Genomic DNA, 25,604 nt, shown 5'->3' on the forward strand with positions numbered 1-25,604 from the left:
AGCTGTGATATTCCTGTGAGTGTTGCTTTCAGTGATATGTTTTCCTATCTTTGACAATGCATTACTGTGTGTGTCATTTCACAACACATACAACCCCTGATAGACCTGTTTACTACAAACTACCTATAGTATATAGTGGGGAGAACAAGTCTTTGATACACTGCCGAATTTGCAGGTTTTACCCCTTACAAAGCATGTAGAAGTCTGTAATTTCTTCAACTGTGAGTGACAGAATCTAAGACAAAAATCCAGAAAATCACATTGTATGTTTTTAAGAAATTAATTTGGATTTTATTGCATGACATAAGTATTTGATACATCAGAAAAGCAGAACTTGATATTTGGTACAGAAACCTTTGTTTGCAATTACAGAGATCATACGTTTCCTGTAGTTCTTGACCAGGTTTGCACCCACTGCAGCAGGGATTTTGGCCCACTCCTCCATACAGACCTTCTCCAGATCCTTCAGTTTTCGGGGCTGTCGCTGGGCAATACAGCCTTTCAGCTCCCGCCAAAGATTTTCTATTGGGTTCAGGTCTGAAGACTGGCTACTGGCAAGTCAGATCAACTTCAAATTGTATTCCTGAATCTATAAACCAAAGTGACACTGAAGAAACGTGTTTAAAATATGTTAAATCTACGAAATACGTGCAACTTTATTTCTTTAAAAATCTGAAACGTAATCGGCCTGCAAAAATTGTACACGTATTTCAAACAAAATCCCAACATAGTCGTGTCTATTCTTAGACCTGGACGTCTTATTTGGCATGAAGGTACAATCAGATAAAACCTGGCGTGTGAGTCACACCGCTGCAGCGGAACCAGAGGAACTCCTGCGTCTGCCTAACATCCTCCTTCAGCACAAGGCCTGTCCTGCTAGGGACTAGATTGAATTTTCTCATACCGTCCTTACCTGAAATGCTGCCAGAGACACACTATCTTGTCCTCTGTCATTCCTGTGTCACTAGTCCCCTGCTCTGTGTGTGTGTGTGTGTGTGTGTGTGTGTCTGCGCATGTGTTTGTTGGCCTCCATCTGGGCCCAGTGAGGTCACCGCACACCACCTGCTCAAATAAGGTTTCGCCATGGCTTCTGGGTAGTGTCTGTGGGCACTGGGCATGCATGGCGAAGCAGATGTGTAGGTTTGCTAGTAAAAAATAAAAAAGGAAGAGGATGAAACGGATGGCAATAAGGAGGTACGTTTTCACCCTAGCCTACAAATCAGGTACACAGCTTCAACATCGGCAGCCTTTTACAGGTTTTTGTGCAATTTCATGTTTAATGAGACTTATGTGGCTTGTTAATTTAGGGAGACAATTGCTTCTTGCATGCTCAGGTGGAGTTAATAGGCATGCGACAACAGAACTGAACTAAGCCTGATCTATTCCAGAGAGTTAAATGTCACTTCTTGTTATGGGATGTGTGTTGTATTGTATAGAATGTCCTGTAAGGATGTTATATTTATTTTGTGATGGATACATTGGTAAATACTGTACATTTAGTTACTCTTGTACCTGCCTAGCAATGTGATTATATTGACAACAATGGACCATTTTGTTGTTATATACTGCAACCACTGCTTAGTACCTGGTGAGTAATGGAGTTAAGTGTTATTACACAACATCTGATAGTCTGATGCTCATCACCTCAAGACACCATACACATGGAAACCAAACATGCCAATGCTGGGCATCCTGGAGCTACATATTGTATATATATATTTACTAAGAATACCATGGTAAATGTAAAAAAAGCTTTTATATGACTCGATTTTTAAACTGTCCTTTATTTACCACTTGTTTTGCTGATATATCCTTTTTATACATGCAGGTATCACTAAGTAATTTGAAGATGTGGGGGTGGTGAGTGGCCTCAAATCATGGGAGTTTTTTTAACCCCACCCCTTTTCCAAAAAAGGCTTGTATAAACAAATTGCTGTAAAAAAAAAACCAACGGGACCGGTATCTGTATACATACATACATTATAGTTTTGCTTTCACATCTTTTTTTGTATTGTTGGTATTAGATGAGATGTATCCTAGGCTACTACGTGTAAAAATGTGATTGTCAGTTTAGTCAAAAAAAAACAAAAACCGTTGGAATAACTGAATTTCTTATCATGGTAAATATGCACCATAACATTTCATATCTTATAAGGTCCGGATACAGGTGGATTATATGTGGAAATGAATATCGCAAACAATAGGTATTCGTACACGCACAAACCCACTTGTTTGAAATGTCCACACCAACTAATGTTTTTTGTTTTCTATGATGCTGTTTCGTATACATGCACTATTGACACTGTACACACGGTTGATACTTGTCATCTGCCGCCCCACGTCTTCGTGAAAGAAAATTGTATTAACCACATGGGGTGTTCTGGCAGTCAGACTGTCTTAGGTTACCGTATTAAAATGACCGTAGCGTTGGCTAAAATGTATTGAACTGTAACGTGCTTCATGACCATACACATGTCCAATTCCCGTTTTTTTATGTTATGAAAAAAGACTGGAAATTCAAGGAAATCGTCTAACGGTAGTTTTGCAGTAGCATGCAGGTACGCCGGAAGCGTGGACATTTTACGCAGTTAAGCCTAGCGTTGAGTATGGGATTCTAACCCCGTGGAGAATGCAGTAGCCCAGCTTAGGTGTTGGAAAACGTTGTTGTAAGATGGTTTATACATTTGGCAAATGTGACGGAAGTCCAGACTATATCAAATCTGATTATCTTTTTACTTTTGTTTTGTTAGTCTCTATATATTCACTAAAACCTTCATATCCTTACAGGCTTATGGGAACTCCGAATACACCTTTTTCTTTTCTTTTTTTCAGACGACTAACATAAGTAAATGCGTACTATTAGAATAATAAGCGTCTGTGTGATTTCATAGTAGCGTACAATGTTAAGCCAAAACCATTCTAGTGTTTTTTATAGAAATACGTTTTCAAGGCGCAGGTTTGTCTTTTAAATCATTATTTTACCATATTTGAATGAACTAGGTTAGCTTACATGTTCAACATTGTACGGATATTAAATTGATAACACATATATTTATGATTTATTTCATATTCTGCATGCATGGTGGTGATTCGATTGTCTTATGTGTAGTCCGGTGAGCGGTCTTGATATATAGCGGTCTTGATAACGAAAGCACAATTTACGTGTGATGCGTTCGAAACGCCTTTTATCTCGCGGTGTCTTCAGAATTGAGCGATTTTATAGTTGGAAAAGATTTACTATGCGCGTGCCAGTCCCCGCCTGCTTTACAGTACGTCACTGGCGAGTAGTGGGGAGGGGGTGGAGAAGGGAGTCACTCCCCTGCCTACTTTTAATAGCTTTGTCATGTGATGGAAAGCGGTTGTAAGACAGGTGCCCTCAGTTCATTCTCGGTAAGGGGCAGTTGCCTGTGCGACAGCAAGTGGAGCGCGAGTGGATTTCTTTTTTGCCTGATTTCTTTTTTGTTTCTTTCGGACCATAATTTAGTGCCTGGATGGCGTGGGACAGGTGTAACCAGGACTCGGTCTGGAGAGAATTAGAGGTGAGCAGTTCTAAAATATCCAACTTATTGTCAGCTGTATCGTACTGGACCGTTTTGGGAAGGATGGACCCCGCAGAACATCCAAGACCGTGATTTTTCATAGCCGCTTTTCTTTGCTGGTGTTGGCACGGAATGCGTAATATCGCCGCTATTGCGCTGGGAATACAATACGGGAGAAATACGTGCGCAGGAATATATGACAAGTGGAGGGGATAAAACAAATATGATGTTTTTACATAGTGTCGTTAGTTTCAATGTTGTAGGCTACTGGAGCGTTGCGTATCTTGCAGCGCTGGAGTTTGCTGCTGGCCGCTTCCCTCTAGGATGTCGTGCAATCGGAAAGAATGTTTACATGCTTGTGGAGATCTTTTCAGTCACGGACTGTATTCGCGGCTGTGCTGATGTGAAAAGGGTCCGCTCTTGAAGTCAGAATGACAGAAATGTTTCTAAGTCAGGTATTGTACAGCGCCTAAGAACCCTCGGACGATTTAAGTGCCTTTTCAACTAGGCTTTATAGGGATTTAACGTGATTTGTTCCTTGGAAAGTGCGGAGATGATCACAGGCATGGATGCATGGTATTACGGAAGAGCATCTTGGTATCGGGCGCGTCTTGATGCCAACATCCCCTTGAAGGAGTAAAAAAATATATAGTTATGTGTAACCAAATTGCTTGTTTTGCCCAGGGTATGGGAATGTTTCTACTCGTAATTAAAAGATTTGTGTAATTGCCATAGGGAGTGTTTTTCCCAAAGCAGACTTAGTAAGCTCTTGATTTAAAACGCACAGGGTGGTAGGTTGGCAACTAATGATTTTAAATTGAATAATGCAAATAGTTATTTTATACAACTTATCAGGTCATTTCTGTGTGTTATGTCTATGTTGTCTGTTACATGCACTGAGCAATACAGTTGTCTTCATGTACCATCGACTTTAATGCATTAATGGGGTAAAAGCTCATCTTCGATATGAGCCTGCAGATTTATCAGCGTTTCTACGTTTGTAAATCAAAACACGAGACAAGCTTGGATAAAAACAATTTGCTCGACAAATGTCTGGAAAAGTCAGTTTAATTCACGACCTATTTGACAAGTAAGCATGTTTTATTCGTTTTCCTGGACAGAGTATATCGATGTGATTTTATGCAACAGTAGCACTCCTTTTCACTTTACTTCAATTATTCATGGATAGATGGATACCAAGTCGTCTGAGCCAGCCTGTCAAACTACAAATAATATGTTTGTTGTTTATCTGATCATTTTTGAGTACACCAGGTTATCTGTTGCCAATCTATAGCGTTATGTACCCCCTCACGAAGGTGCGTGTTTTTCAAAAACCTGACCTGCTTGTGACACGCTTTCGTTATTCTTTATTTTTGAGTGCGTCAGTTCATTCTGAGTTGAGCATAAATCATGCTGAGAAATTCCCACAGGCCCCTCTTTATAATCAGGGAATGCACTCCAAGTCCCTAGTCATATTCCTAATAATCTCACGATAGCAGGTGCTTTTATATGTTCTGTGTGCGTAAATCACATTGGCTCGCAGTAGCAGTGCGCTCGCTCCTCCCTCACTGTCTGGCGGCGCTATTTCATTAACACCGTTGGAAGTCGATGAAAAGATTGAAAGGAAATTTATCTTTTTAGCCATTCTGTATCAGATCTCTACGGGACTTTTCTTTTTCATAGCTTCCTATCTTGATTAAGTAACGTATTTTGCAGGGCTGTGATAACGATTATAATAACTTGCATCCCTGTTCTAGTCTATTTGAGAAGGTGGGGTAATTGTCATAAATTGTCTATGACAACGTCATTGTACGAGCGCAGAGGCGAGATCAACTGTGGCACATGTCTGAATGCAGGGACGTGTTTCTTTTTGTAGTCTTAGTCCCATTCGGCATAGTAGGTTATCTGTCTCTGTTGCCCTGAGTCGAACCCTGGAACTCATCTCTCTCCAGTCTGACTCCCTCACTCTCACTGGCCCCGTTGGGCAAATAACCGCCTCCTGGTTATGCCCTCGGATATCGCCATTAAGTCTTCGTCCGATATGAATAAATTGTATCCTGACGTGTCTCTGGCGAACATGTATGACATGTGGGGTTCGAATGAACATGTACCTCAATTGAAACATCTGTTAATCATTTCGTAACGAAGGGGGAGAGAAGACACGCGAGTAGGCTGCTTTGGGATTAAAATACCTGCATTTGGCTCACTTTGCAGCCTACCTGTCCCTGCTTGCCTCCGGGTTGTATGCGTTTTTCTCTATCTTATAGTCGAAGTGACTGCCATTTCCCAGAACGAACTGTACGGATGGCGTGCAGTGATGGAGTAACCTTGCTGCAAGCAAGCGCTGGTCGCTGAAGCAATTAACATTCGTAACATCTTGGCACCTGAATAAGAAATGTAGGTTAGCGAAGCGCCTTCCTGGAACGTGTTTACATTGAACTTGTAACCACTTGCGCAGAGTCAAAAGTCATGTCCTCATCTCCATCCTCTCCGTGGTTTCGAAAAAAAAAAGCTGAGCGATGAGGTCAGAGAGATGTAACCACTCTCAAATCCATAGGCAGCTGTGGATGCAATTACTTAATATCCATGAACATTACTGTAGTTTCAACCTTGTTGTGACGCTAGAGGTTCATGTTGTTTACATATGTTCTGATGGTGTTCCTAAGGTAATGAAGCATTGTTACATGATATTTAATAGGATATATAATATCAAAGTGTCAATGTTAAAACCCTGATGTGACTATTTTAGTCACGTGGAGTTCTTCGTCTCACTTCGGTGAGGCCAACGATTTGTGTCTGGAGAGTGGCCGAGCAGCTGCGGCGTGCAGCGCCCTACTAAAAAGCGTAGGGCAAATAATGAAATGTCAACAGGCAGTATTTAGCGTCAGCACGGCCCAGTGTGGATCACAACGCGCGTGGTGGAAACAATCCCTGCCCCGGAGTTAAATCTGTGCCATAGGCTGTCGTAGACCTATTGGCAGGTAGTCAGATGGCAAGTCTCGCCGTGCTGTTCATCAAATTCAAATGTCCAATCGCAGCTCAGCCCGGAATTATACAGAGAGCGGTAGGAGAAGCCCAGCAACACCATTTCAGCCCTTCTGAATGTAAGGCGCAGTTAGTTTTGCCAATTGGCCTCGCAATATGACAAATTAAAAGAGCCACCCATAACAATAAAGATAACTTCTTATCATCAAAGAGCAGTTAAAGAACTCAAGGCCTAAACCTAATGTGCAGATATTGTGTAATAATAGCCATAAATAGATGTGGGTAAAATTACCATAATGTGAAAAAGTGTCTCCCAATAATTGCTTCTGCGTCATCGTATGTATCTGTGAACAATCTTGTGTGTTGATGGCGGTGTTGACACCTCCAATCTTCTGGTCTCCCCCAGTGTGCTGCCTTGGTTGGTGAAGACCAGCCCCTCTGTCCCGACCTCCCAGAACTCGACCTCTCAGAGCTTGATGTCAGTGACCTGGATGCGGATAGCTTCCTGGGCGGCCTCAAGTGGTACAGTGACCAATCGGAGATAATTTCCAGTCAGTATGGCAACGAGGCTTCCAATCTGTTCGAGGTAAGAGAGCATATCATACTAGAAATCACCTTACAGTGCTTGTTTGTTCTCTGCCAAGCCTCTTTTGTCCCTTTTGGCCACCTTACTGTATTTATTAGGAGACAGACACTGAGTATGGTATTTATGGATATTACTGTAGCCTGGACTCTTAATAAACAAAACAGAAATGTTTGCAAGCTACATGAACTCTTCAGAGGTCAACAGCCGAAACGTGATCGGCAATAAAACAAACGTGTATCAAACTGAAGTCTGTACTCCAAGTTTGTTATCTGCCGAAAAAAGCCTTCCAGGTACTTGATAAAAACCATATCAGCCTATTATGTAGTGGTTTGACTGTAATGAGTGAGTTTACTAACACACCAGAAGACCAGATAACGCGGGGGGCCAGGCTGATAAGCCTGGAGACCTTTGTCCTGGTCTTTGCCTTCGCCCTCTGACAGTTCCTTATCAATCCCCCCAGTCATTCGTTCCATTCAGCCACAGCTTCACTCTGCCGCGGCGCACATCTGAAGAAGTGGAGGAAAAACAAAACGAAAAAAAAAAAAAAACAACACTCCACTAGCGCTATTAAGCCTGGCACTTGCCCCTTTGGCCGTCGGCCATATTGTGTAAGCCCCTGTTCCACCGGGTTTGGGAGTGAAATGTTAAACTTTCAACCCAGTGCACTTGCTCACATTCCGGGGAAGGCAAAGTCCATTGAAGAATCCCACTGGCAGGGCAATAAAGCCATCTTGGTGGAATACGCACTGAGAGCCAGTTCATTACTGGTTTATCAGTGGCGAGATTGACAAGGAAGACAGAGATTGGCTCAGGCTTGGCTGGAGGGGGGGGGGGGGGGGGGGGGGGGGGGGGGGGGGGGGGTTCTGGGGGGATTGAAGCTGTGTCTGTGGCTTGTCAGGTGGTCACGTTTCACGGGGGGTGGGGGGGAGGGTTGATATCTGGCTGACTTTTCCACAAAGATACCCCCCCACCCCACCCGCTGTGTGGTCCTTCAGTTTATTGCCAGCGAAGTGCCTGTACTTGGGGCGGGGCCTGATAGCTAGTCATGTGACTGCAGACCCTCAGAGTGATATGGCCCGCGGCCAATGACTGGCTCTGGGGACGGATAAAAATACCGGCCAGCATGTCTGTCCACTGTGAGAAATTGCGTGTGTGACTGTGTGTCTGTGTGTTTTACGTGTCACATTTTAAAACACAATTGAGCTTTACACCTCTGATGCACTCTTTGAGGGAGCCAGCACAGGAACCAGCACAGTACGACTTTTGTGTGTGTGTGTGTGTATGCACATTTGTGTTTTGTATGTGTGACGGCCTGTGCACATATTAACATACTGCAAAACAGTAGGACAGCACATCATTTCAAGAGCGACACTGGCTCTGCCTGGCTACGAGAGAGACCATCAGAAAACTGCTACAACATTTGAAAACATCAGAGCAGTAATGAATATGATGCATTTCAAATGAGCTTGCTGGCTTTACGTACGACTAATGTATTCCTTGTACTGGCGGTTGCCATCTGGAATTGGAAAGTGGAAAGTTTCAAGTTGCCATAAGAAGTGCTCAGTACATCATGCAGCACTGCTGGGAGTTGGCTCTTGTTAAAGCTAATCCTTACTAATCTGACAGGGGAAAGTTGGTTGGTTCGCTGTGTGTCTCTGTGTGTCTGTAGGTCTGCGTCTGTCTGTCTGTGTCTCTGGTTCTCCCTCTGTGTCTTTGTGTTTGTCTTTGTGTGTGTGTGTGCGTGCGTGCGTGCGTGCCTGCGTAGTCACAGAATTAGAGGCTGTTAGGTGCCAGTTTACTTCCTGCACCTTCCCTGAATGGCCTGTGTGAGGCAGTGCCGCGCCCAATCACATGGTCAGGTTTCAGAGCAGGCTTCTGATTAGCCAAGGGGATGTATTTAATCTCCCGCTCCCACAATATTGCAAATGTTTGTTAGCTACCCGACTAGAGCTAAATTGGTGTTTTTGGTAGGTTGTCTCTACCCTTAACATGAACAATTCACAAACACACACACACATTTTAGGAATTTCTATCCATGTCAGGACACAAAATATTATTCTCCAAATCCTTTCTTCCCAAACCTGAACACAAATGGTGACATTCTGCCTCAACTTAACCTATGAGCCACAACCTCATGGACGTACAACTCCACACACCACATACTTACATCCCTACTGCGTGCACGAATACTTAACTCTCTTTGTCACACACTAATCTCCTCTGTTTGCTCACTCTCGCAAACACTCATTTTCTTCCCGAATACACACAAATAGAACACAAAATACACAGTCTTTCTCTCGGGCACACACAGTTTTTTTTTTTTGTGGATGTCTAGTGTTCACATAATAGAAGGGAACAGGCTATGGCTGGGAGGCAGATGAGCAGAGAGAGAGAGAGAAGGATGAAGGGAGAGGGGGAGAAAGAAAGGAGGGACAAAAAGAGAGAAGAGAGAGAGAGAGGAGAGGTAGTGGGGGGGGTGAGAAAGAGGAAAAGAGAAAGGAGAAGAGATGAAAAGAGGAGGAGGAACGTGAGGAGGGAGAGAGAGAAGGGAGATAGAGGAAGAGCGGGAGGGGGACAAGAGAGGACAGATATAAGATCAGGGAGCAGCAGCAGTCATAGAAAGTCACGGTGGATTGTTGCGAACTTGACGTCTGATGCCCTTCAGTGCCAGTTTGCCTGGCCGTCATTTATCCGGTCCATCTCCGGGGCTAAAATGAGGGAGCCGAAGCTGCTACGGTGGAGGTGGTGGCTGGGGAGTAGTGTGTGTTCTGCTCCCCCAGGGAGGACGCCTGAATGCTGGGTGCAGCTGTCGCTATGGGGCCCCTCGCTAGAGGGAGGGCAGTGGGAAGCAGTGTACAGGAACTGGGAGATGTGTGCTAGGAAGGCCTCCCTTTGGCTGCTGTACAAATCTGGCGGGGGTGGGGGGGGTAGCATAGAGTGTGTGAGAGAGATTGATAAACAGTAGAGAAAGTGAGGAAGAGAGACAGAGACACAGGGGGAGAGAGATGGAGAGAAACAGAGAGAGTATGAAAGCTCCCCCCCCTTTCCTTTTTCCCTTTCCTTCTTTCCAACGTCCTGTAAGAGTTAAACGACGCGACTGGTCGTGTTTGAGGAATTGCAGTCTTGGTCCCACAGTCATTGAGGAAGGATTTCCGGCATAAATAGAAAGAACAATAAGTAGTGTTTCTGTTGCGTTGGCACTTATGCAGATACAGTGAGGTGTCTGACAGGCAATGGGAAATGTGGAAACTGCTAGGTTATTATACTGCTACAGTTGAAAAAGTTTCCGTCTGTCAGGAGTCTAAACATCTAGTGTGAAGTTAGTGTGGGTGGATTGTTCACATCCTGCACATTCTGTTTGTGTCTGTGTGTGTGTCTGTTTATGTCTCTCTGTGTGTGTGTGTGTGTGTGTGTGTGTGTGTGTGTGTGTGTTACTGTAGTTGTAAGAATCAAATGTCCTCACAGTTATTGTAAGCTAGTGGTAACTCATGACTTATGAGGACATTTTGCTGAACCTTCACGTTTATACACAGCTTTTTTTTAGGCTTGGAGTTAAAGTTAAGGTTACGGTTCTAATGAGGTTTAGGGTTAAAATGAGGGGTTAGGTTTAGATTTCATCTTTTCATTTTTTTTACCGAAATGCATTTGTCCCCAAAGAGGTCCACACAAGTATAGTAAACAGGCATGTCTTTACGCGTGTGTGTGTGTGTGTGTGTGTGTGTGTGTCGTCCCTTGCGTGACATCTTGTACTGGAGTGTACTGTGCCACTGTCCTTTGGAGGGATCCGGACAATGCTGAGAATGGCACACAGCCTCCTAGCAGGCCAGTTATCAATCTGCACCACAGTGTGCGCCAACACCTCTTCAACACCGCGCGGCATCTAAACTAACACTTTCTATATCGGGCGGTGGTTAGTCGGGCTTCCATTGGCTTCATACTAAGATCACCTCCAGAACTCTCAACCCGCCTCCCAGTGGGCCCCCTGCTGTCACGTGGAATCTCAAAGTCCATCCTGGCGGAGAGCTTGGATCCCTTTTCACCATCTTCAATCCCCAAGGTAACCATTAGGCTGATTAAGCAGCATCTGATCCGGGATCAGTTGTTATAAGCAACTTTCTACGCACTCCATCAAATATGTCCGCCGTCCTTGTAAGAGGGGAAGTTGCATTAGCCGGATGACAGACGGCCTCAGACCTGATATAAAGAGGACTCCATCCCCGGCTGTCAGTCACTCAGAGTTACAGATTAAAGCACTCAGACCATTAACTGAATCTCTCATTAACAAGCACAGCGAGGACGTTAACATTGCTAGCTAAAACAAGACGTTGGGTGTGTTGCTTCCTGCCTGTGTGTGTGTGTGTGAGAGGCAAGTCAATGATCCCGCGGGATGAGTGATCGGCGTCATTTTGGTGGCGTGCGCGGCGGCGGCAGGAGTGCCAGCTGAAACCCACCACTAATGAGTTAGAAACAGCACAGGCTGGAGTGAGGGAGTTAAGACGCCGAGCAGTTACAGACAGATGCCAGGATTTAGGGCATCAGCCCCAGGTCATGTATATGGAATGGCTGTTACTTTGTCGGTCGCACGCACACACGGAAATACCTGTACACTTTCATACACATACATGGATGGACGCACACACAAACACACACACACACACACACACAAACAGTATGTTATTGGTCCTTGATAGGCGATCTTCCTGGCGGTGGACTGTTAGGGGATGAGGGCGGTACGCCTGGAAGAGGCCCTCTGTTAGTGATCTGTTCTCTCCGTTTCCCTTGGCTGAAGCAGGGCTTCCTCCTAGCTGGGGGAGGAAGATGAAGGCAGCCCGAATTGATTAAATTGGGGGTGTGTGTGTGTGTGTGTGTGTGTAGGTGTGTAGGTGTGTGTGTGTGTGTGTGTGGGTGTGGGTGTGTGTGTGTGTGTGTGTGTAGGTGTGTAGGTGTGTGTGTGTGTGTGTGTGTGTAGGTGTGTAGGTGTGTGTGTGTGTAGGTGTGTAGGTGTGTGTGTGTGTGTGTGTGTGTAGGTGTGTAGGTGTGTGTGTGTGTGTGTGTGTAGGTGTGTAGGTGTGTGTGTGTGTGTAGGTGCGTGGTGTGTGTGTGTGTGTAGGTGCGTGGTGCTAGGTTTGTAAGTGCTGATGTAGTGATCAAATGTTTTGGTCAATATTCCCCCTCTCATTTCAAGTCGAATACTTGCGTGCCCACACAGACACACACACAGACGCACACACACACACACACACAGAACCTCAACGGCCCCTGTTACTAGTCCCTGCTGAATGCCGGCTGCATTTATTTAGCAAATTTATGCTGACATTTGAGAGTACAGCGCACGCACCATTTCTGCAGTTCAGCGAGGGTGCGTAAATTATCATACTATACTGTATAATACGATTCACTCAAGTGAGTCCTATTAAAATAAAACATTGTTAGGGCCTTTAGTTTGTGCACATATTGTATATTTGTACTTTCTGATAAAAGCAAGGCTGCCCTGACTCAGGAAAAAAACAAACAAAGGCAATCTCTGTTACATTCCAGCGGACTCTCAGATCTCTCATCCTGACTGGAGAGTAGTCTATGGGGCTGTTTAGGAAGGAGTGTTGTAACGTCGCTGATCAAAATCTGTCGTTCCACTTCCTGTTTATTACGCACACACTCAGGTTTTGATGTACACATGCACACATGCACGCACAAGCGCTTTCCTCAAACTGCCTAGTTAGGAAGTTTGCAGATAGGTCCGCTGAGTGGCGCAGCGGTCCAAGGCTCTGCCTCCCGGTACAGCTGTGTCCATGCGGCCAGGTGGAATCCTGGTGGCAGTTTCTGGGGGAGGGTGTAGCTAAACTGGCTTCTCTCCACGTACACACACGCACCCCCCCAGAGTTTCCCAATGCTTGTGGGTGGACTGATATGCAAAGTTTGTGCAGTGGGCAGAACAAGTATACGATACACTGCCGATTTTGCAGGTTTCCATTCCTACTCTGGATCATCCAGATGGTCATTGGCAAACTTCAGACAGGCCTGGACATGCGCTGGCTTGAGCAGGGGGACCTTGCGTGCGCTGCAGGATTTGAATCCATGACGGCGTAGTGTGTTACTAATGGTTTTCATTGAGACTGTGGTCCCAGCTCTCTTCAGGTCATTGACCTGGTCCTGCAGGTCATTGACCTGGGCTGATCCCTCACCTTCCTCATGATCATTGATGCCCCACGAGGTGAGATCTTGCATGGAACCCCAGACCAAGGAATATCGACCGTCACCTTGAACTTCTTCCATTTTCTAATATTTGCGCCAACAGTTGTTGCCTTCTCACCAGGCTGCTTGCCTATTGTCCTGTAGCCCATCCCAGCCTTGTGCAGGTCTACAGTTTCATCCCTGATGTCCTTACACAGCTCTCTGGTCTTGGCTGTTGTGGAGAGGTTGGAGTTTGTTTGATTGAGTATGTGGACAGGTGTCTTTTATACAGGTAACAAGTGGAGAACAGGAGGGCTTCTTAAAGAAAAACCGGTCTGTGAGAGCCGGGAATTCTTACTGGTTGGTAGGTGATCAAATACTTATGTCATGCAATAAAATGCAAATTAATTATTAAAAAATCATACAATGTGATTTTCTGGATTTTTGTTTTAGATTCCGTCTCTCACAGTTGAAGTGTACCTATGATAAAAATGACAGACCTCTACATGCTTTGTAAGTTGGAAAACCTGCAAAATCGGCAGTGTATCAAATACTTGTTCTCCCCACTGTATCTGCTGAGTCTATGATAGTGTGTGCATGAGTGTCAGTATAGCTCTTCATATTTGAGTGTGAGGGTGTGTGTGTGTGTGTAGGTTAGCATGGCTGTCTGATGTTGATGTGTCTAATAATAAAAGTGTTGGGTGTCATCAGACAGAGGACATGCCAAACCGTGTCTGGACGGAAAACGGTCATCTGACAACACCTCTCCCAACCTGCCGATACCACCTAACACACGTAGGCACGTTGATGTGTCCCCATCTGAAATGTCCTATAGAGGAAAAACAGGAAGGGGTTAGTTCCCCCCCTAAGTCACTGTCCATTAAATTTGACGCTGGAGACAAACTCGACGCTGGAGTAAAAGTAGTGACTGGAGTCAATGTAGTGACTGGAGTCAGTCGGCACTGGAGTCAAAGTAGTGACTGGAGTCAGTCGGTACTGGAGTCAAAGTAGTGACTGGAGTCAGTCGGTACTGGAGTCAAAGTAGTGACTGGAGTCAGTTGGTACTGGAGTCAAAGTAGTAACTGGAGTCAGTTGGTACTGGAGTCAAAGTAGTGACTGGAGTCAGTTGGTACTGGAGTCAAAGTAGTGACTGGAGTCAGTCGGTACTGGAGTCAAAGTTGTGACTGGAGTCAGTCGGTACTGATGTCAAAGTAGTGACTAGAGTCAGTCGGTACTAGTGTCGAAGTAGAAACGAGTCATGCCACTTGTGTGTTTGTATATGCAGCCCCTGAGTGTACGTATGTATGTACACAAGCAACAAGTGAGTCAACTTGTAAAATGGTCAGCTGACTACATTTGCATGTGACTAATATCTAGCTTATGCATTTCCGTAGTGTTACTGTGTGTGTGTGGCTATTTTTAGTGTGAGAGAATAATCTCCACTAAGAGCCTTTCAGGCTCGCTTCTCTTTAACCTGGCCGGAAATGCTGAGCCAATAAGCCTCACACCCACACCTCACACACACCCACACCACACACCCACATCACACACACCCACACAAACACGGGAACACCCAAAAAACGCAGGCAGCAAGCGCACAAACATGTACAACTGTTTCCTAACTCATGATGTACAATCACGTGATGCTAAAAATCCTGGATTCCTGGAATGCGTTTTACGACCCCACCCCTCACTGCAAAAGGTTGTCGCTTCAGTCTCTTAATAAATGTCCGGTCTTCTTGTTGTGGAAATCCAACTCACAACTAAGGTCATTCCGGAACAACCTCTCGAACCGATGAGCCAATACAAACCTTACTGCACGCTGGCTATACAAACCTTACAGCACACTGGCTATACAAACCTTACTGCACGCTGGCTATACAAACCTTACTGCACGCTGGCTATACAAACCTTACTGGACGCTGGCCATACAAACCTTACTGCACGCTGGCTATACAAACCTTACTGGACGCTGGCTATACAAACCTTACTGGACGCTGGCCATACAAACCTTACTGCACGCTGGCTATACAAACCTTACTGGACGCTGGCCATACAAACCTTACTGCACGCTGGCTATACAAACCTTACTGGACGCTGGCTATACAAACCTTACTGGACGCTGGCCATACAAACCTTACTGCACGCTGGCTATACAAACCTTACTGCACGCTGGCTATACAAACCTTAATGGATGCTGGCCATACAAACCTTACTGCACGCTGGCTATTCAAACCACCTGGACACTGGCTATACAAACCTTACTGCACGCTGGCTATTCAAACCTTACTGGACGCTGGCCATACAAACCTTACTGGACGCTGGCCATACAAACCTTACTGCACGCTTGCTATACAAACCTTAATGGATGCTGGCTATACAAACCTTAATGGATGCTGGCTATACAAACCTTACTGCACGCTGGCTATACAAACCTTAATGGATGCTGGCCATACAAACCTTACTGGACGCTGGCTATACAAACCTTAATGGATACTGGCCATACAAACCTTACTGCACGCTGGCTATTCAAACCACCTGGACACTGGCTATACAAACCTTACTGGACGCTGGCTATACAAACCTTACTGGACGCTGGCTATACAAACCTTACTGGACGCTGGCTATACAAACCTTACTAGACGCTGGCTATACAAACCTTACTGGACGCTGGCTACACAATCCTTACTGGACGCTGGCTATACAAACCTTACTGGACGCTGGCTATACAAATTTTACTGCACACTGGCTATACAAACCTTACTGCACGCTGGCTGTACAAATCCTACTGGATGCTGGAGGTTCAGTCGGGTGTTTTCCGTTTGAGCATTTAGGCAAAGCCGGGCCTTTAATAGTTGAAGGAGCCCCTTAAATAGCTCCTGGTGCTTGAGTGAAGCTGCTGAGATGACTCACAGAGCTCTTGACAGTCAGCCCCACTGACAGACAGTAGTCTAAAACAAAGCTGTGGCATGGACATTCTGAGCATGTCTGTATGTCTGTGTGCGTGCGTGTCTACGAGAATATGATGTTATCTGCCTGTGAGTGTGTGTGTGTGTGCTCTCGCTGTGGGGGTAGATGGGGGAGATTAGCGGATTCACTCTCACTGGCAAGAACAACACATACTTGTTATGAAACTGTGTAATAGAATGTGTCCTCCAATGCCGTCGTTGACCTGATTATCTAGCAGTCGCCATAATCAACTCTTTTCAGGAGAATCCAGAAAAAAAATAAGAAAAGAAAAAAACACGCCAGCTCAAAATCCGTCCACCCAGCCTTCATCCTCCTTTCATCCCTCCATCCTCCTTTCATCCATCCATCCTTCCAGCCTCCTTTTATATCTCTAGCTTCTCTTTTCCTCCCTCCACACACCCTCCACACACCCTCCACACATCCATCATTTATTCCTGCCTCCCCTATCCTCCCTCAACCCCCCCTACATACTTTGAACACTGGGTATTTTAATTATTTTAAGGCAAACCTGTGATATGTTTCCTAACATCTATCTATATTGATTAAGGGGAACTCTCTCTTCATGGAATGGTCTGTTGTGGAGACATATCCCTCAATAGCCCTCCTCTGTTGTAGACATACATATCCCTCAATAGTCCTCCTCTGTTGTAGACATACCCATCCCCCAATAGTCCTCCTCTGTTGTAGACATACACATCCCCCAATAGTCCTCCTCTGTTGTAGACATACACATCCCCCAATAATCCTCCTCTGTTGTAGACATACACATCCCTCAATAGTCCTCCTCTGTTGTAGACATACACATCCCTCAATAGTCCTCCTCTGTTGTATACATACACATCCCTCAGTACTCCCCCTCTATTGTAGACATACTCATCCCTCAGTACTCCTCCTCTATTGTAGACATACTCATCCCTTAGTAGTCCAGCTCTGTTGTAAAGACATACATATCCCTTCATAGTCCCCTTTTGTTGTAGAGACATACATATCTCAATAGTCCTCCTCTGTTAACTTATCAGAGTGAAATATGACCGATTACTTGCTTACAAATTCCCGGCATGGACAAGGGCTGCAGCACCCTGACCAGAAACACACAGGCACAGAAGTCAAGGTAAAGGGTAATGCGTTTATTTAGTAATCAGCAAATAGCTTTTATGTAGTAGGTAAGTGCTGAGGTCTATAGGCTTGATAAGATCATTTGCTTTCAGGTGTTTTCTCCCTTCCCTACTGTGCTCAGCATGGGGTGGAAATTGAACAGGGTGACCTTTTGCCGCTGAATCAAATTGACTGCATTTTCCTAAAAAGATTTCTGTCGTTCCACTTACCATGAACGTGTAATATTGTGTCCATACTCTCCCGACCAAGGACGTATGTACTGTAGATGCACACCCAAGCATGCATGAAAACACACACTCACACGTGTGTAAATAGCCATATGCTGAAGAGTGCCTCCCTGCGCAAAGAAGAAAAAAAGAGTTTCCGGGTTTACGTCGCGACACGCAACACCACTGTGTGATAGATTATCTGTCCGGCACATGCCCTCCCTCTCTCTCTCTGGCACGCATCCTCCTCTGATATTACTGTGACAAATGAAAAGGCCCGCAGCCCTTGATGAGCTTGGCAGGGTCTGAAAGGTCAGGAGGGGAGAGGAGGGAGGGAAAGCAGGAAGGGGAGGCGTTGGACATTATCCTTGGCCGTTCTGGGAGAAAGGGAGAAGCTTTGGTCATTCTGCTCTCTCTTTTTGCAAATGTATTCAAATGTCAGAACATAACACCCTCCCCCTATGCCCCCCCCCTCCCCCCCCATAATTATTTAGTTTTTGTTTGTCGCTCAGGCGGCTGATCGTAACCGTTACCGACATTCGCTTTGGCGGAGTGAATGTGACAATGTCCGTTTAACAAGATGAAAGTCAGAGCAGCCCCCCCCCCCCCCCCCCCCCCCCACACACACACACACACACACGTTTCACTCAGTCTACACGCCGACACGTACCGAGGGATGCTTAGCATCGCAGATTCATAGCTGCCTGCTTAAGCGAACAGCTATTTGCATGTTATTAGAAAACAAAGTCCGAAAAACATTCCCAACCTCTCGTCCAGCTAAAAACACTTCAAAGCCAAACCTGGGCACGACAAAGAATGCCTTATAATTACGTTGGGGTAAAAAAATTGAAAAAAGAAACAGGTTACAGACCATCTGTTAGAAGGTTCTAAAAACAGCGGCAGTTCCACGATAAGTCCTTAGATGCGGGTTCTTCTGCACATACTGCTATCACCCCCCCACCCCCCCCCCCCGATTTGGCTTCAGCTGTCTGGTTACTTTGTGACCCCTGGGTCTGTAGTGCCCAATGACTAAAAGCCTCCCATCAGACTGGGGATTCTTGTCCATGTAGATCTCCTGTTGTCACCAGCAGTGATTGTGGGCGTACTAGTCTAAACCTCTGATCTGACTGTGCGCCCCCCCACCCCCCTCCCCCCTCGTTGGCTGCAAGCGGATTCCCAGCCCTTCGTTCGTCGGTGTCTCCTATAGCAGCTCCGGTCTCCGCCTGAAAACAGGACTTTGGAACGCCGTCCAATTACGACGCACCATAGAAAGAAGTTGTCTTGGAAACAAGTGTAGGGTTCTCTCCGTTTCAGAGCGAGTTGTGTCAGCCTGGACGGTCTTCCGCGGAGAATCGGTCACCAGAGGACATTCCCACTCCCCTTTTCCCTTGGAACAGCGTGCTCTAATGGCTTAAATGCCTCCCCGGGGACGTGTCATCAGTACCGCCACGCTCTCGCTCCAACACCTCTCCCTCATGTGGCCCAAGGCTTCACCGACAGGTCTGCATGTACTTTCAACAGTAAAAAAAAACAAATAAATAAATGTCACCCTGGATGTCTGACATCCGACGGTGAACCGCGGCCTTTGACATAACCCCTTGTAATGAAACTGTGAAACTGCGCGTCTGGGCCAAGAGTTCTGGTTCGGATCCAACGGGTCAAAGGTCACACCGTTACCACAGGACCTCTAGTAGTACATTCCTATGGAGAGGAGTCCCGCTCTGGCGTTGGCCCAGCAGGCAGGGAAATGGTCTGATTTCAGCTGGGGGGGGGGACCTGCGGTGCCGCTTCTGACCACTCTTATCTGTATTCAGGAGGAGGGGGGGGAGGAAGCCAGACAGGCAAGGAATTAGACGGTTACTGCTGAGGTTGGGTGGGCTGAGGGGGGGGGCGGGGGGGGATTTGGCCTTGGCACACAGCCATTTTCACCTGCTGACCGATGCCCCGCTGTGAGCCTCGTGTCCGAAAGCAAACAGACCCCGTTCTCTTCCAGCCAGTGGTTCCGTTAGCCAGGGAAGCAGGCTTGGAATAATCAGGCAAACTGTTGACACCCACGGGCAGACGGTAAAACAGGGCTTGGCATCTATATAGCACTATATGCTCTGTGTAATACACTATAGATCTATACAACCCTATATGCTCTGTGTAATACACTATAGAACTATAAAACCCTATATGCTCTGTGTAATACACTATAGATCTATAAAACCCTATATGCTCTGTGTAATACACTATAGATCAATACAACCCTATATGCAACCCTATAACTCTATACAGCACCACACTATATGCATTGTGTTACTCCTATAGGTTACAATCACCTTGCCTTTCTCTCCTGGTAAATGTGTGCTAAATGATTGGTGGCTGCAAGATTTGTCTCCACTGTGCATCCTACCGCACCTCCCCCCTCCTGCCATATGTTGCGCCTGTGTGACCAGCTGATGTGTCGGCTCGACTAACGCCTTAGCGGCAGCTGACTTTGATTTATTTCTTCTGAAATCTGCGGCTCGGGTAATAATACAGAATGACATTATTTGTTTATCAAATCTAATGCCACTTTCTTGGCAGAGTTGAGGCGTTGAGGCAACCCGCCTCCCCACTCAACCCCCCCATTGCCTAGCCTCGTTTCTGATTGTGCTGTGATTACAAGGTCTGGCTATCCGTTTAACCTCGTCCGAGGGAATGCCTTTGAAATTCAGAGAGAAAGAAAAAGAGTAAAAAAATATATATATCAAGACGAAACGGCACAATTAAATTGTCAAGGTGCGGATTTAACCCCAAGCAATTCGCTGGCCAATTTATTAAGAAATGTTTGGACTGGTTACTTTCATTTATTTATCCCTGTGTTTGCCAAGAGAGTCTAAACAGGGCTTTCTATACCAGATGACCCATTTGGAATCACTGTTTTTTTTCCGTCTTCTCGCAGAGTGGCTCCAGTCTGTCTCTTCCATTTTAAGATAACAGTAGTGACCAACCAGAAGATTCATCTTATTGAACATACGGTTTGCAATTCTGGAAACCTCTATTGTTTTTCTCCTCACACCTTTCTTACAAAGATTTGAAGATTCATTGCCAAATCTCTACTTGAAATGTGTTCCCTGGCACGTTGCTCCGGGGCTTTAAATCGTTATGAAGCAAGTAGTTGTTTTAATTTGTCTGTTTGCCTCAGAGTTTAAAAGTGTGTGTTTAGAAAAGAAACACCCACACACCCGTTATCAGTGGCATGAATTATATCTCTGGAACACAATGGCTTGGCAGAACTCAATAAAATAGTTAAAGCAAGGACAATTTCAAAGACAGCCCCGTCTGATAACAAAAGGCCTCACCAGATAATGAACAACCGGTGTGCTGCATTCTTTTCACCAAAGTTGAAGCCGGAGAAGGAAAGGAGGAGGGAGACTCTGCCGGCACCAGCCAGCATGCTTAATGGCTAATTGAAGCGCTTGGAGTAGAACAGCCATGAATGGCACCCTTTATAATTTAAAACGGGTTAATATATTGTGATCCAACAATTAGCCTTGGATTGTTGAGATCTCATTAATTCGGCGGGGTCCATTAAGCCGGACGGCAGAGATGGCGCACAACTAAGGCCAAGTCTCTTTTCGTTTCCTTTTCTTCTGCCACCCACCTTTTTTTTTTTATTCTCTCAACAGCTGCTGCAGTAATCGATAAATGTGGACATAGCCTAGAGTGGGTTGCCAGGTTGGCCCAGACGGCCTTTCCCCTCTGGTGTTGTGTATCTCAACCCGCTCACCCAAGTGAGTGTTTTCTCCCAAGAGGGTGCTTTTGCGTGGTGAAAAGTCAAGAGGTAGTGGATTGACTTTGGTCTAGTGAAGCACCTTGAGGAGGGTCTTAAGCTGGCATGGCAAAGCCGGGCTTTGCTGGACAGGGGCTCTCTCAAGAGAAGAACCACTTACTCAGGTCTCATCTGTTCCCCTAGCCCCTGAAAATCCCCTGGCCAGGGACTGTCACCAGCTGGAGCTTTAGCAAGGCCTGGAGCATGACCGTCACGACTTGAGCTTTTACAAGTGTTGCTTTCACAACAGTCAACCAGGGGTTGTATTTGGGAACATGGCCTCAATAATTTAGACAGATTTTTTTTTCAAAACCAAATTGCAGTGGTCCCTTATTATCTGGAGTCGGCGTTGACTACATCCTTGAGAAAATAGAAAACCTTTGACCCCAGTGACTTTTGAACCTTTAATGGCACTAGGTCAGACTGCAGTCTTGATTTCGCTGCCAAACCGACTGGTTAATATAGAATGGAAAGGATTTTAAAAAACCAAAACAACAACACCAAAGTCTTCTGGAAAAAGATTCTGCTCAAGTGGAATCCAGATGGTTCTTCATTAAGGCCTCATTGGCGATAACCTCAAATGATCCCAGTTCCAACTTTCCATCTGCGGAGCACGTGTAAGGTTCTAAGACAAGGCTCAGGCTCTATCAACTGTTATCACCCGCCCGCTTAGTGCTCAGCTAATAAAGTGGAATGTCGGAAAACTGTGAACAGCAACATAGGTTCCGGCACAGTGAGTTGAAGCTCTTCGCAAGTAATTAAACAGCATGGCGCCTCGTCGGGAGCAATTTCCTGCGAACCGTTTACTGCCATCGCTGGCTTGGTCCCAGTCACCGTTTTGGTATCTCCGTGAAATGCCCCTTTTATCTGTTTTTTAATAATGCATGCTGTTAGAGGGTGAACATTAACCGAATGGGCATTGGATTCACCTTCTCCTCACTGTCTCACATTCTCCTCACTGTTGGAATCACAGTCTCCAATTGCTAACGGAAATGCTTAGGCTATCTGTGTCATCACCCCCCCCCCCCCACCCTCAGCCCAGCCCCCCCAAAAAAGAGAAAAAAAATTAAATGGCCGCTATCTCTGAGGCTCTTTAGCTCGTCCTGTGAAGAGCGGTGATGTGTAATCATGGGAAACTCAGAGGGGTTGAATGGGAGCAAACAGCCCAGGGTAACAGTGTGCATGTGGAAGCCGATCCAGAGCAGGCAGGCGGCTCTATCTGAGGGTATGGTTCCCCCTTGGCACAATGATCGCTGCACGCTATCGGCAAGAGATGCTAATCCTGCCGTGTGGCATAAAGGGATTTGTTCTTATTCTTATTGGTCTCGCCATGTAGCATCCGGGGGCGACTTGCTGTTTATCTTTTCCTGTCTTTTCAGTTCCCCTGGGTTTTTGTCCTGGAACTTCCAGTGCCTGTCATCTCCCTTCTCCAGCCTCCGTACCTCTCCCTCTCTCTCACACACCTCCCCTGTCGATGCCGGGCAGCCTTCATTTCTCCCTCTTATATTCTCCCCCTCTCTCTAATTATCTCCCACATTTAGCCAGGGAAACAGCTGGAGCAAACTCACAAACACCCACTTCAAAAGGGGAACAAAGAGGCGAAAATGGGACTTTATTTTGAAACGTTTATGGCAACTTCGCAGTCAGTTGTGTTCTTGCGGCACTTAAAAATATCAAATTCATTTAGCATTAGCCAGCGGCAATTTCACCTTATCAGAGGATTGCTAGCGAACATCATGTCGACATGTCAGTCGTCGCCTTCTTTGGGGAGAGAGTTGGGGGGGGGGGGTTGAGGCGATTCAACTTCCCTCAATTGTTTCCTCCCTTCCACTTTGTTGTGTCAGTCAGCCTTCTTAATGGATTTCTTGGGGGAGATATTATTTTGGTCCAGTAAGCTGCATGCTTAAAATATTAGTGACAGGCCTGACTCTCTAGCTCACAGTGAGATTATTCTGTTTTTAATGTTAGGAATGCAGAAAAGAGATGCTATGCTGCAAAACTGTCTTACTCTATTAACAATAGAAGCTTTTGCCACCCACCCTGCCAACCTTCTATGTAAAAAGAGACATATTGCTAAAGCAACTTAACCAAACTAAAATGTCCTATTTCGCTCTCTCCCTCCCCCTTTCTCCTCTCTCTTTTCCTCTCTCTCCATTTCTCTTTTCCTCTCTCTCCATTTCTCTCTTTATTTTTCTACATCCCGTTCTGTTTCTCTTCTGATCCCCTCCTAAGAAGATAGATGAGGAAAATGAGGCCAATTTGCTGGCAGTGCTTACAGAAACCCTGGACAGCATCCCGGTGGACGAGGACGGATTGCCTTCGTTCGAGGCCCTGGCAGATGGGGACGTGACCAATGCCAGTGACCAGAGCTGTCCCTCCACCCCCGACGGCTCGCCACGAACCCCTGAACCAGAGGAGCCCTCCCTGGTAAGACCCAGTTCCAACACCCCGCCGCCTCTTTTCTTCCTGGCTCTGTCACCACCAACCAATTCCTCACAGTCCATAACCATACCCCCCATCCCCCAGCACACCCCCTTCATATCGGCCACTTTGCCAGGGCCACCACCGACACCAGATAAGGTGCTGCTAGCGGAACAGGCCTGTGACCAAAGATGGCCGTGTGCCTTGCAGGCCTCCAGACTTGGCAGCCCAGCTGCACCCCCCCCCACCCGTGCCCCCCCCCCCCCCCGGGCTATGCAGGGCCATGATGCAGATGCACGGATGAAAGAGCAAATCGAATGGATCAGTGTTCGCTGCGAGGTGCTAATTACATTGTAGTGTACGAGCAGGGCCTATGTAATGATACTGGCACGGTGGGGGGTGGGGGTGGGGGGGGTTACACTATGCCACCGTCCTTAAAAATCAAGCTACGGGTGTAATGGAAAAAATGAAATCCATCTAAGCTAATGTCAGTGGGTTGTGGCAATCCCCGAGTCGTCAGTCCTTGCGAAGGTCTGTCATATCCGTGTATTTGTTGTGAAACACCACATCACTACTGTAAATAACCCCTTCAATTTGGCCTTTCCCGAGTTGGGTCGACCTGGTACCAATGTCGATTTAGTTCATTCACAGGTCATTATTTTTCCACGCCTGCCACGCTTGGCCAAGCATTCCCGCACTTGACCAAGCCCATTGTTTAGTGAATCACAGTAGTAAAGCAGAGATAGTGTACTCCAAAACATTGGCAAGACCGGTTTCCTCATTGTCTTCTGCTTTTCATACTGAAAATGAAGACATTACAAAACAGGCAGTATTGATATTCAGCAATGAGTTTGTTTTCAAAAGGGTTTCTATTTTTTCACTACAACTACGCCAAGATGAGTCGAACATCTGCAGGAAAACACTTACAAAAACCATCAAGTCTCTCTCTCTGATCATTTAATTTAGTAAAACTATGACATTCCAGAAGTAAACCCTAACTCCACTTAACCCCCCGTCTTTTTCCCTGTTCTGTTTGGTCTTTCGCAGCTGAAGAAACTCCTTTTGGCGCCCGCAAACTCCCAGCTCAGCTATAACCAATACACATGTGGCAAAGCACAAAACCATGCAGCCAACAACCACCGGATCAGACCAACACCTGCTGCTGTCAAGGTAGCTACCCAGTCACACGGTTTCTTCAAAGACCCGCTTCTGTGTGCTCCTCCATGTTGGTTTATCAGATTCTTTCCGTCGGCCTTGGAAGATGTTAAACTTCTGCTCCACTGTACCCTCTTGGGGGCCATCTCGTAATGAAAACAGCCTGATTGCCTGTTCGGCTTTCCAGGAGTGCCATGGGTACTGTTGTCTCATTAGCTAAAGTACTTATCCCCCCCCCACCACCCGTGTAACAGAGTCTGTCGAAAATCAAACGTTGACAAGTGCTTCGTGAAGTGAGATGACGAGGACTACATCAAAACATATCTAGTCATGCAGTCTTGATGTTGCTATCAGGTTACCCTCTTTTCCTACTAAATTATTCTGAGAGATTTGGTTTACATTTAGACGACTCTCGTATTTCAGTGGGTTAACATATTACAGGAAAGCTAATTCAAAATGAATCTGGCAATTCCAGTATTTGGCTGCCTGCCGCATTTCATTGAAATATCATGGATTTGCTTGAAGATGTGTGTTACTAAATAATAACGTATTTGTTTACTCGCAGTTTTTGCAAGAAACCGGTAAAGGTGTGTTCCTGGCGTGCTTTAGAAACCCTGAATGTGGAATTGCCAGGCAGCATTGTTTCCCGGCAAAACAGA

At 45.9% G+C, this 25,604-nt stretch overlaps 1 protein-coding gene across 5 annotated transcripts in view; it reads left to right on the top strand.

Moving 5' to 3' along the window:
• Positions 1 to 25,604, top strand: part of ppargc1a (peroxisome proliferator-activated receptor gamma, coactivator 1 alpha) — a 293,004-nt gene that overhangs the window by 249,994 nt on the left and 17,406 nt on the right. Inside the window, exons 1-4 of one of the 5 annotated variants that reach the window (XM_013140467.4) lie at positions 3,348 to 3,539; positions 6,931 to 7,110; positions 23,602 to 23,796; positions 24,838 to 24,960. In XM_013140467.4, the coding sequence (XP_012995921.2) occupies positions 3,492 to 3,539; positions 6,931 to 7,110; positions 23,602 to 23,796; positions 24,838 to 24,960 (546 nt within the window). In that variant the 5' untranslated portion in view covers positions 3,348 to 3,491. Of the gene's footprint in view, positions 1 to 3,347; positions 3,540 to 3,579; positions 3,995 to 6,930; positions 7,111 to 23,601; positions 23,797 to 24,837; positions 24,961 to 25,604 lie in introns of those variants that run through there. The other 4 variants (XM_013140468.4, XM_020043513.3, XM_013140466.4 and 1 more) reach the window with 4 other exon arrangements.

Source organism: Esox lucius, chromosome 24, assembly GCF_011004845.1.
Source record: "Esox lucius isolate fEsoLuc1 chromosome 24, fEsoLuc1.pri, whole genome shotgun sequence".
NCBI lineage: Eukaryota > Metazoa > Chordata > Actinopteri > Esociformes > Esocidae > Esox > Esox lucius.